We start from the raw sequence: 13,010 nt of genomic DNA on the forward strand, positions 1-13,010 counted from the left end.
ATGTAGGGGGAAAAAACAGGCATTTTCGGTAATTTTACCGAATCGGTAAATATACCGGTCGGTAAAATTACCAAAAATGCATTTTCGGTATGTAGGTGCCAAGTTGCACATTGACACAGGGCTTTGAAAATCGGTATTTTACCATGCAATACAATTGCATGGTAAAATACCGATGCAGGTGTACATGCACATCTGTGCATGTACACCTGTGCCATGTGGCACACAAGCCTAAAACAGGGGTGCCAGTGGGTGTCAAAGTGACACCCCCTGAACCCTTGCTAAAATCGGTATTTACCGATTCTGTAATTACAGAATCGGTATTGCCCATTGATTCCTATGGGCTTCACAGCCCATAGGAATCAATAGGAAATACCGATTCGGTATTTCCAGATTCGGTAAATACCGAATCTTAACGATTCGGTATTTCCACATCTGGAAATACCTACATCTCCCCCCTTCATATTTACCACTTCTTAAATACCGAATCGGTAAAATTCGGTATTTAAGAGGTGGTAAATATGAATTACCTACATCTGGCCCTTAGTAACTAAAATGTATAAAAAGGTTTTCCAACTCCCCAGGTCAGCCTCACCAGCGCACATGCACTTAGAATTCGGTCTAATGAATGAATCATTGGGAAGATTGTATACATGCATCAAGGTGTGGTATCGAATTAAGAAAAATGCCGTGATAATAACCTCAACAAAATTCTATGGCAGGAACTGGTAATGCCAAAAAAATCAGAGGCAAATAGATTCCTGTCACGCGCACTGGAGCTAACATGCTCTTCCAACTTATGGAAAAAAAAAATTCCATTCATCTCCTTTAAACAGGCATTAAATAAAGCCGCCAAATTTCATTCATTGATCACTGATAAAGACATTTTTTCACATCGTTCCCATTCATGGTCTGTGATCAATAGTTACAAAACTCTTACCCTGGTGGCCTATTTGGACTCAACTTACTCTATTTTTATCAAAAAAAGATTGATGGCCTTGCGCTTCGGCACATTTCCAACTCTTGCCGATGAGCCAACCTGGAAGCACATTGAATCTGTTGTTTGTCGTCTTTGTGGTAAAACAAAAGAAGATTTAATTCACATAATATGTCATTGTCAGAAGCTGAACAAGGAGCGAGCGTTTTTCTTAAAGAAAATCTTTCTGGTAAAGAGAATACGCACATTGAATACGCAATGACTGCAGTCATTGGCGGCTTGGACTCAACAGCTCCCCAAATGAATTGTAAGATGGTAAAGTTTTTGTTGGCCTTATTTTAAGGTTTTAGGAAAAAGATAACTTTTGGAATTATTTATATTGAAATTAATGTTTATTTGATTTCTCTTTTTATGTCATTTTATTTTAATTTTGGTTGAAAATTGTACGGGAAATTTGTTATGGTTTTAATTAACTAAACAATAAAGACTAAATTCAAATTCAAATTCATTCCCCTTGTACCTCACTGCAGGTTAAGAATGCGTCCGTTGCAAGAGCAACTAGATCTGCAATGGTGTCAAGCGGAGTGATCCTTCGAGGATGTTGTCCAAGTCATGCCCGTCATGGATCAAGCAGCAACATGGTGGACCCGAAAACAAAATGTCTTGCAGGGTCTTTTATTCCTCACAATTCCAGCCCCATTGATAGTGACAACAGATGCATCCCAAGAAGGATGGGTAGCGTTCCTTCAAGACCTTCAAGTCAGCAGTCACTCGAAGTTGCACGAGCAACAACTACACATAAACTTACTAGAACTCAGAGCGGTCCGTTTCGCATTGCTAGCTTTCCTGCCAAGGATAAGAGGATCATCTGTGTTGATAAGAATGGACAACACAACTGCAATGCACTACTTAAACAAGCAGGGAGGAACAAGATCACTCTCCCTCTCTTAGGAAGCCCAGGACATATGGGAATGGGCGCTACGGCACAGGATAGCCATAACAGCAGAACATCTCCCAGGGGATCAAAACATCAAGGCGGATACTCTCAGCAGGCTCAAATCGTCCTGCCACGAGTGGGAGTTGGACCAAGGAGTTCTGAACAACATTTTTCAAAGATGGGGAGAACCGACAGTAGACTTCTTTGCAACAGCGGAGAACAGGAAATGCCGGTTCTTCGCAAGCTGGATTCCCCAACGGGGATCTTGGGGGAATGCGTTTTTGATGGCATAGTCAGGCGACTTTGCCTACGCCTTTCCCCCAATTCCCCTGCTGCCGCAAGTACTTGTGAAGATCAAAAAAGAACCGTGCGGACAAATCCTGATATCCCCATGGTGGCCTAGACAACACTGGTTCACAGAGCTTCTGCTGCTTTCGGAGGTCCATCTGATTCTCCTCCAACCAATGCCATCGCTACTGACGATGTCCCAGGGACAAGTGCTCCATCCAGCCCAAGATCCTTGCACTTGATGGCCTATCTCCTGAGCACTGTGAATTTCAGTATCTAAACATCTCAGAAGAATGTAAAGATATCCTCTTCAAGGTCAGGGCAGATAGTACGAACAAGACCTACAGAATGAAGTGGATGAGATGTTGTCTCTGGTGTCAAAGAAGTAACGTTTATCCTTTGAATTCAACACCTCATGAAATTATTCCATACATTTAGCTTTTAGCTAAGTCGGGTTTGACTCACGCATCTATAAAAGTACATTTAGCTGCAATATCAAGCTACAGAAGGACTGCTTCAGGACCATCCTTACGGTCGGCAAGAATTGTTAAACAATTCATGAAGGGATTATTCAGAGTTTTTCCTCCAATAAAGCCTCCTCCACCTCTTTTGCATTTGATCATAGTCCTTTCACAATTAATAAAGCAACCCTTTGAACCTATACACAGGGCAGATCTCAAAATCCTATTGTGGAAGGTGGCGCTTCTCATCGCTCTAACTTTCGTCCACAAGAGTGGGGGAATTACAGGCTCTCACAATTCAAGACACTTTTCTGCAATTTAAAGAAGACAGGATGATTCTCTGAACTAATCCGAAATGTATCCCTAAAGTACCAACTGACTTTCATTTGAATGAGCCATTCGTTTTAAACTTTCCACAACCGACAACAGCAGCGGAAAGAGTTCTACATTCGCTGGACGTCCAGCGATGTCTCAAATTCTATTTGCAGGAGACTAAACACTTTCGCAAGCCTTCACAGCTTTTTTCGCTTTCAGCACACCCAGGAAGGGCTACCCTTTATCGAAACGTGGGATTGGCAGATGGATTTCCAGTGCTATAGTATATTGTCACCAAGCTGCTGGGAAACCTCAGAACGCACAAATTTGTGCTCATTCAACAAGAGCAGTGTCCACCTCCACTGCGTTATTTGCAGGAGTGCCAATCCAGGATATCTGCAGGGCAGCGACCAGGAGATCTACGCACACCTTCACCAGGCACCACTGCTTGGAAGCAGCTGCAGAGACAGATGGGGCGGTGGGAGAAGCGGTGCTGAGAAACATTATCCATTAATGGTGAGCCCTCTTGGCATCCCTCCATCCTTTTGTCTTTGTTACAAATGCACATTTTTTCTATTATTATGTTTAGTTACAGTGATTGCAATATTAATATGCAGAATTCAAAAGTAACTATGTACAGAATGATGCTGTATTAAGTGACCATATGAAAAAAAGAAAAATGTGCTTTATGCTACTGCACCCTATTCTGATTCAGGCAAGTGAATCTATGAAAGCTCCAATACTGGAGTAAGAAAACAAATTACTTACTTGTAACTAGTTCTCCAGTATTGGAAGCTTTCATAGATTCACATGCAACCCACCCTCCTCCGGTGAGATGCTCACCTTGGATTTAGCACTAAGAGTGTTTTTATGCACAACTGCGTGAAAATCTGAGGAGCAGAAGGTTCTCTCAGGAGGGTTTTAGAGGGTGAGAAGCTCTGATTAATTCAGGGAAAAGTTTGGTCTCTTTTACTTAACGAGGGTTATGGGTTTCAAAAGGGAAATGGGCCAAAGGCCTCTTTTCAGTTTGTTATACTACTAAGCATTGCTTTTTTATGTACCAGAGACTCCCGTCTCGACGACGGGGAATGATTCAGGCATGTGAATCTATGAAAGCTTCCAATACTGGAGAACTACAGTTACAGGTACGTAACTTGTTTTCTTATGGGTCCACCAAAGCAAGCAGAGGCATGATAACAAACCCTGTGTCTATAGGATAAGCTGTGGTATCAATATCTACCACCTCACCTATCACTCCTAAACAGCTCACCAACCTAGTTTTGGACCCGCAGACACTGCAAATCTATCCTAGGAATCAGGGCTTGTTTCTATCTGCACTGCTTTCCAGATGTATGTCAATGACTATTCAGTGTATCAATTCTTCGAAGGGCAGTGATAGGATGCAGACATTGCACATTAATGTTAGGGTGGAACGACAGTGACTTGGGACTTGTGACGTGTGAAAAACACTGAGCTATAACAAGAGTTTGTTGTGAAGAGTGTTTGATTGTGTATGTCCAAGATCACACACTGGTGCCTGCTGGACCAAGGACCCACCACCATCGATGATAATATTGAACCTTCATTTTACAGAACAAATAGCAACCATGTTAGACTACTTGGCTCCCCCAAGATAGGCGAAGGCTACAAACTGATAATGTATTCATGGGGGTGACCCAGAAGCAGGTCCTGTCTTTACCCATCTCTCGGTGCAATCTGGAGGTAGTCCGTTTCCGTGGTGCGGTCCACAAAGCGGATGCAGGTCAATGCTGCAAATTCTGAGATAGCATCAGTGAAGCTAGCAACTTCGCTGCCACCTGTAGAAGAATGGAGAGTTTGTAAGAAGGGAGAAATGAGGGCAGATAGACAAAGCAGTTTAACTACTTCTTCCAGATGCAACCTCCACCACCACATCAGATACTCACTGTAACCGCTGAGAGTGTAGGGAACATTAACCGCCCCATCACTGGATTTAGGCCAAAAGCAGCTGTCGTCCTTACATATCATGGCACTGCGGCCAAGTTTCACAGCGATGTCTCCACCTTTCAGGAGCTGTTTGCTTTCTGGAATTAGAGTAGATGCACTGAGTGAATGAATTAAAGCTCTTCTAGGTACATCTAGAAGTAGGAAAGAGGTACAGGGCAAGTGGGATGAAGGAAGCTGCAGCCTTCTGGAGAGCAAGTCATCATGCAATAGCAAACAATCTACAGTGAAACAACACACACTGCCTTCCGTGAGTGAAGCATTAGTGCAGCAGGTATAGTGTCATCAGAGCCCGGGGCCTGAGCGGCCCACTATGCTGTAATTACTGCTATCTTTCACTATGTCACTAGTGCCTTTGCATGGGCCTGCACCTATTTTCCTCAAAAGACTTTGATCCAGAGCAAGAGAGAGAAAAACACAAAAAGGGGAAAGAAGCAGGAAGAGAAAGACATAAAAAACAGTGACAAGTAGGAAAGCAGTGAGGTTTGTCACTTAAAGAAGGAGGTAAAGAGGTAGAGCGAATATGGAGGGTGGAAGAAAGTCATGAGGTGGAATCAAGACTATGCCTTGGTTTTCTACACATTGAAATTTGAAGGCGCAGGTGGTGGGCACTGAGCAAATCTTTGGACTCAGGTACTTATTGCCCACAATACCCTTGGCTCAAACCCCTTCCTCCATTTCACCAAAGAACACGTAGTGGTGAGGGCTTTATACAGGGCCCGATTGACAACTCTGAGCTACTTGTATGTTGAGCAGAATTTTCTCACATTAGAGTAACACACTATCTAGGAAAGTATTCCAAGGTACTTTGAGGAACAGCTGCAATTCAGACCATTCACCTGGGTAATCAGAGCCCCAGACTCCACAACATGGGTTTCTGAATTATACATAATGTTCACAGCAGCTAGAAAATATGGCTCCACTCACATAATACAGGCCTGGGAGGCAGACATCTAAATGGTGCTGAATAATGCAAAATGGAAATATAGTTGGATGCAAACCAAGAAGGTCTCCCACAATGATAGGCATAAACAGCTTCCTGTTTGCATCATACATAATTTACACCTGATCCAGCAGGACACCATACCTGCCTATGGAGCCAGGTAGTTCATGCAGGGTTTATTCACATGGCCAGGTCCCATACACATATCTTGGTATAAGGGTGTAGGATCATGTGAACCTTCTTTTTTTTTTTTTTTTTTATTTTTACTCGTGGTGATTTCGAGCTCACATCCTACATCAAAAGCATGTATTCACCACTTTTACCCCTAAAGGGAACAAAGAAAAAGAAAACTCAAACAGACCATAGGTGTCGTCTCGTCCTGCCAATTGCGTCACTGTGCTACAATTCTACTGTTGGGCCATATTGTACCCAGCTAACTAGGGGTAAGCCCCGCGATCCGATACATATCGCCTGTGTGTAGTCTGTGTCCTAGGTAGGCAACTCGCTCAATACGTAGTTGTGTCCCCTTCCACCTCCTCTGTGTCTCTCACCTCAGTTCCCCCCGCTGACTCCGCCTCCCGTTTGTCTCTGTATTCAAAGAATAATCCCCAGAAGTTCTTGGGCCTGCTCCGTGGGGGTAATAGTTCGCTGTAATTTTCTGACTGCGTGCAACAATACTCCAAATCCCGAAGCCACTGCTCTATCTACGGGAGCGGCACCCTCATCCAACAAATCGCCACCCGCCTTTTCGCCAGGAGCAACCCTAAATGTACGAGCCTGCGCTGCACCTTAGATAACGGCTTTGAATAGCCTAACAGTGCCAAAAGCAGCGAAGGGGAAATGTCGCCCTGTAGGACTCTGCTCATCTCCTGAAACACTTCCCTTCAATAATACTGTACACCCGGACACTCCCATGCCAAATACATAAATCCCGCATCAGGCAATTTGCATCTCTCACAGTCAGCACTGCCCCGCAGCCCAAACCCATGTAACCTGTCAGGCGTGTGATAAACTCTGTTCAAATACTTAAAATGTACCAGCATGTGTCTGCCGTTCAGGGAAACGGTTCTCGTGTTTGAACAATAGTAATGACACATCTCATCCGAAAGCTGCGTGTCTAAATCGCGTTGCCAATATATGCGTGCCTTATTATATCCAGCAGGTTGTTCTGCCATAGTTATTTTATACAAAGTGGACACCATTTTTCTTGGTTCTTCCGTTTTAATCACGTGGGTAAGCTCCCTCACCTCTGGGGGTACCTGAAGGTCCACCCCTAGTTGCTCGCGCCAAGCCTCCCTGATTCTATGGAACTGAAATCGCTGCAGTACCGTAGGGCACTGCTTCTGTACGTCTATATCCCTCATTTTTTTCAAGGTGCCATCGGTGAACATTTCTCCCGCCGTACATACACCATGTGCCTTCATAGCCTCTATGACGCCTTTGTCCCTACATGGGGCAAGCCACACCAACTATTCGATGGGCATCCGAGGGGCATATAACAACACCCCCGCGTGGTACTGCAAGATTGCATGCCAGGCATGTCTGGGGGCATTTAAAGAGTCAAGCAGTCCCGTGCGTCGGTCCACCACATCGAAGGCCACTGCTGGTAGCGGGAGCGGGGCCGCAAAGAGCTTCGCTAGTGTAATATATGGTGCGGGTTCCCTATCATGTACCCACTGGTGAAGATGTGCCCCCTGTGTGACTCGATAATATAATTCAAAGTCTGGGGCACTGAGGCCGCCCAATTGAAACGGGAGGACAAGGGCCTTCCACTGAACCCTTGCCTGCTTACCGGCCCACGCCAGTTTGATCATCAGTGACGTAAGTCATGTGAAAAAACATTTAGGGAGAACCATCGGGATGTTTGTGAATAGAAACAGGAACCTGGGTAATACGATCATTTTCATGATCGTAATCCTCCCCAGGAGTGACAGAGGCAGCCCAATCCATTTGTTCACATTATCTTCTAATTTATCCATAGCCCTGCCATAGTTCTCGAGAAACACTGTTGCAGCATCAGTGTGCAAGCGGTTACCCAAGTACCGCACCGGGTCCGTGGTCCACCGAAGTGGGTATTCCATTTCAAATTGACGAGTGGTCTCTGTAAGGGGGAACGCAAGCGACTTATCCCAATTCACCTTCAATCCGGAGAGAGCTCCGAACCGCACCACCTCGCGCAGCAACGGTGCCAGATTTGTCTCAGGGTCGCGGACGTACAGAAGTGTATCATCTGCGTACGTTGTGATCACCAGTTTGTAGGTGGGGAAATTGAGACCGCGATGAACGTGATATTCCCGCATAGCGCACGCCAGTGGGTCCGCGATGAGAGCATAAAGGGTTGGAGACAGCGGGCAACCTTGGCGTGTACCCCTTCCAATCCGGATAGGGTCTGTAACTTTACCGCCAATCCTGATGTGAGCAACCGGGTCGTTATACAATACCGAGATCATTTGTACAAAAAGCTGGCCGAGCCCCAGTCTTGTGAGTACCGCCCTCATGAAGGACCACTCCACTGAGTCAAATGCCTTCTCCATATCTAAAAAAATGGCTATCGCTTTAGAATCCTGTCTTGTATGTTGAATATCCCCGAAAACTGTCTGTAAGTTGTAGGTAAGGTTTCTGCCTGCAATGAACCTCGCTTTTTCCGGGGCGACTAGCACCGGTGCCAATAGAGCTAGACGGGTCGCTAGTACCTTCGCATATATCTTCGTGTCAACGTTGAGGAGAGATAGCGGTCTATAAGCACAGCACTCATCTATCGGTTTATCAGGCTTAGGAATGGCTACAATGAGCGCCTCTCTCATTGATCGAGGCTTCTGCCCAGATTCAATCATATCCGAAAACAGTGTAGAAAGGTGCGGAAGCAACAGCTCCAGGTAGGATTTATAAAACTCTGCCGTTAGTCCATCAATACCTGGGGCCCTGCTGGACCGCATCCGGCTGAGCGCTTCCCATATCTCGTCGAATTCAATTGGGTGCATCAGGAACTCCCTTTGCAAGTTCGTAAGGAATGGGAGTTTAATGTGCTCCAAATAGTCCAATACCTCCCCCTCGCTGCACTGCTCCCGCGAAGCGTATAGTTTGGAGTAGTATTCCTGACACCGTTTCGCAATGCCTTCCTCCTCCAGAATAAGAGACCCGTCTTTTAATTTAACCGCTGCTATTGTTACTCTCATCCTCTGTTGCTTCACCATATTAGCTAAAACCCTCCCCGGCCTATCCTGCTCCCCGTAAGTGCATGCTATCGCATATTTCCCCAGATGTCTAACCTCTGCTTGTGCCTCCTCCTGATAGTCAGCCAACAGGCTCTTTATTTCCTCATGTGTATCAGCCGCGGGCCCCGCTACAAGTCTCCTCTCATAATCCGCTAGCTGCCGCTCTAAATTCGCAAGCTGGCTGCGTATCAAGCGAAGTATTCCAGAATGTTTACTCAAGGCAACCCCACGAATATAAACTTTAAAGGCCTCCCAGACAGTCAGAAACTGTCCACTGAGCCTACGTTGAGGTAAAAAAATGTCTTAATCGCTTCATGCAACTCTTCCCGGAATACCGGGTCAAGGAGTGAGTACGGTGGAAATCGCCATGTAAAGGGAGGGGGGGTCTTCTGCGGTAGGGACATGCATAAGAAAATAGGGGAGTGATCAGAGAGGGTGCGGCGTAATAATTGGCACTTGCTGACACGAGATAGCATCCCAGTGGTCACAAACCAAAAATTAATGAACGTGTGTATGTTATGGAAGGCGGAGTAATGGGTGTACCCTCCCTGCCCTGGATGTAGACTGCGCCACACATCAGCCAAGTCCTCACTAATGAGTAACCTATCTAGTTCCCGTGCTTCTTTCACAGGGCGCCTATCCGGGCCACTTGAGCGATCTAAGTCAGGGCATCTAACCATGTTAAAATCTCCGCCCCACAGCACAGCACTACAAGGGGTCTCCCGGACTACCTCAGCCAAATGGACATAAAACTCAGGGCAATCATAGTTTGGTCCATAGACATTAACCACCAATAACTCCAATCCCTTTCCCAGTAGTCTAGATATAATAAACCTCCCATTTGGGTCAGTTGCCACTGTAGTGAGTGTATATTCCGACTTAGGGTTAACCCATGTACGCACTCCTCTGGAATGGGATGTAAAGCTTGCAGCACTAATCTGCCCCAGCAGCCCCCTTGCCTGTAACCTAGAGCTGTTCTGTGACAAGTGTGTCTCCTGAAGTGGAGCTAAGTCAACGTGGTGTCTGGACAAATAACTCAAAACCTTGCGAAGCTTCCTATGATCGTTTAAACCTCTTACATTCCACGTCAAAGCATTAAGGCTTCCCGTCCCCTTATGACCTAATCTTACATCAGGCATATCACCCATCGCCAGCTGAAGCAATAATCATCTCACCTGCACATCCAGCAGCCATCATGTACATTGCGCAAAAGGACCTCAACACACACCGTATGGTCATAACACGTAAACTGCCCCAACACTCAACCTCCAACACTCCCACCCACAGCGGACCTCCTCCAACTAGGTTGCGTATCAGTCTGCCAGAAAGTCCCCCCCACCCTTCCCCAGACCCCAAAAGCAAATAGCAAAACATAACCATCTGTGTGTTACCACGTGTGGGCGGAGGTGGCCACTGAAACCAATCAGCAATAGTAAAATATGCACACAATCTTCACCACCCTTCCCAGCCCGCCCGCCGGCATACATGTGACCCCCAAACCTTGCAACCATCTAGGATAAGTACTGATGCAGCAACATTCAGTCCTGTTCTTCCAGGCCGCCTCCCGCTGCTTTGTCCAGCAGATCTCGCTCCGGCGTCTTCTTCCGCTCCTTTGCCCATTCCTTGATCGCCTTCTGCAGTGTTTTAGGTTCTGTGAAGAAGTGTGTCTGTCCATTCCGGGTTACCTTCAATTTCGCCGGGTACAGCATGGCATAGTCCAACCCCTGCTCACGGAGCTGACGCTTCATCGGAACGAAGTGCTTCCTCGCCTCCTGGACCCTCGCGGTGAAGTCAGGGTAGAGTGCAATGTCCGACCCCTCATACGACAGTGACGGCTTTTCCCTGGCCACTTTCAAGGCTGCATCCCTGTCCCTGTAGTTGAGGTACTTAGCAATGATCGGGCGTGGTGGCGTACCCGGTTTTGGGCGAGGGGCCAGCGTCCGGTGCGCCCGTTCAATGACGAACATGTTACAGAAGACTTCCGCGCCAAGTAAGGAGACCAGCATACGTTCCACGAATGTCTCCATCCTCCCCGTCTGCGCAGTCTCCGGTAGGCCAAGGCTTCGTACATTACAGCGACGTGAGCGAGCTTCTAAGTCCTCTGTCTTATCTTGTAGTATCTGTAGCACCTTACCGAGTTGTTTATGGTCTCTGTCTATGGTCGTTTGCGCTTCTTCGATTTCCGTGATCCTTCTCTCCGACATATCAAGACGCTCAGCGTGCTTGTCCAAGCGTTCAGCCATTCTGTGCATTCGATACGTTAGAGCATCGATTTTCACTCCCAAGGAAGTAATCCCGTCCGTCAGTCCTTTCTCCATTGACTTTAGGATGCTCTTGAGGTCTTGCTCCGCTGCCGGAGCCGCATCTCCACCGCCCTCCTGCCTCGCACCTTCATCTTGCGGCTTAGATCTCGTCTGCGTGAAGGGCAGCTTAGATTGCCCACGGTCCGGCTTCCCCATGGCTTCGGCTAGCAGTGCTCCGCCGCGTCACAGATGATACGATGCTTCTGATGCACCCAAGGATCGGTAAGTGCGCCAGGAGCGCCAATCCTCACGTGGGCACGGGGACCAACACCACCAACACCACCAACAGGCACCCTCGAGGGAGGCCCTGGGGCCAAGAAGATCCGCACCAGTCAGGAGTGTTTGCGAGCACCGGGTCCCTCAATCCCTGCTCCGCGCTCAAGAAGTCAAGGGAGCGACCCTCCGAACTGCAGCCAGCAGCTGGCCCCATGCCCAGCAAGCATAAACTTCATCCAGGTGGGACCTCAGGGCAAACCGCAGTCCACCTGGACCCTGCCTCACCGCAAATCCGTGCCTCCTGGCACACCCGTGGGCCTCAGGGCTCTTATGGCCACCCGTCGCCGCCGAAGTGTACAAGGGGTGGGTGGCAAGCGCAGAGAACAACTCCACCGCCCGACACCAGACTGCCCTACCCGCCTCCAATCGTCTGCTAACCAAGCAGCTCTGTGTCTCCTCGGCGCTTATATAAGCCTCGGGTGCTGGGGCAGCCGTGTAATCACCACCGCCGGCTCCGATCTCCGAAGCTGGAATAGGGGCCTCGGCCGACCCGACCCTGCCGCGCACCCCCCGCCGCATGCACTATCACGTCGGCGGGGCAGATACCAGCGCGAGGCCGGTGCTGAAGGGCCTACTTCCACCCCAGTCCGTCCGCTCCAAAATCAGGCCCACGGAGCATCAGGCAGCCCTCAAAGCTTGGCACCAGGCGGCCGGACCTCTCACCAGTCTGGGCCATTGCCGCGTTTAGTGTAAACATCTGAGGGGTCTAGGATAGTGAAGGATTATTAGCTGGCTTGACGGAGCCCCGGGATTAGGCGGCCATCGCCGATCAGAGCAACCTCCGCCCCCGTGAACCTTCTTATCTGTTCTATTAGCCTGTGTTAAACTGATTCCTCACTGGGCTAAATGATTTACTGTGTTTGCTCCATTACTGTCTGAATGCAGAATTGTAGCGATGGGGCACCATTACCAAAGTAGACAACTGGAAGAAAGATGTAGCCACAGGCAGTGATAGAATGGAAACATATGCTTCACTGCACCCTCCACCTCTAGACCCAGAGATGTACCTGTCACACTCAGGGCGCATCTAGTGGAGGACGAGGCAGACACTCTGCTTGTCCAGGGAGCAGAATCAAACAGATACAGGCGGTATCCCTGGAGCATAAATGAAAATCTAACCCACTAGACAATCATACACTCACACAGGCACCTGCCCCATACCACAAGCCCTAATAATGGAGGGTAGAAGGGATCTGGCCAATAGTCAGAGCTGCGTCTTTAGCGCAATATACACTTACAGGCCTAAATGATATATGAGAGGGTTAAAGTACTCTCTGGGTACTCATGAAATGTTATGCTAAATGATCACAGGTGTGAAACTTCTGTTTGGCTGTCTTTTTTCCTCTCTTTGTCTT

General features: G+C 47.7%; 1 protein-coding gene across 1 annotated transcript in view; it reads right to left on the bottom strand.

Moving 5' to 3' along the window:
* Positions 1 to 9,055, bottom strand: part of LOC144826172 (uncharacterized) — a 71,714-nt gene extending 62,659 nt beyond the window's left edge. Inside the window, exons 1-4 of the mRNA XM_078684567.1 lie at positions 7,746 to 9,055; positions 6,709 to 6,743; positions 4,861 to 4,998; positions 4,635 to 4,752 (exon numbers count right to left, since the gene is read on the bottom strand). Of these exons, the coding sequence (XP_078540693.1) occupies positions 4,635 to 4,752; positions 4,861 to 4,998; positions 6,709 to 6,743; positions 7,746 to 9,055 (1,601 nt within the window). The remainder of the gene's footprint in view (positions 1 to 4,634; positions 4,753 to 4,860; positions 4,999 to 6,708; positions 6,744 to 7,745) is intronic.
* Between the last annotated feature and the right edge of the window lie 3,955 nt (positions 9,056 to 13,010).

This window comes from Lissotriton helveticus, chromosome 3_2 (assembly GCF_964261635.1).
Source record: "Lissotriton helveticus chromosome 3_2, aLisHel1.1, whole genome shotgun sequence".
NCBI lineage: Eukaryota > Metazoa > Chordata > Amphibia > Caudata > Salamandridae > Lissotriton > Lissotriton helveticus.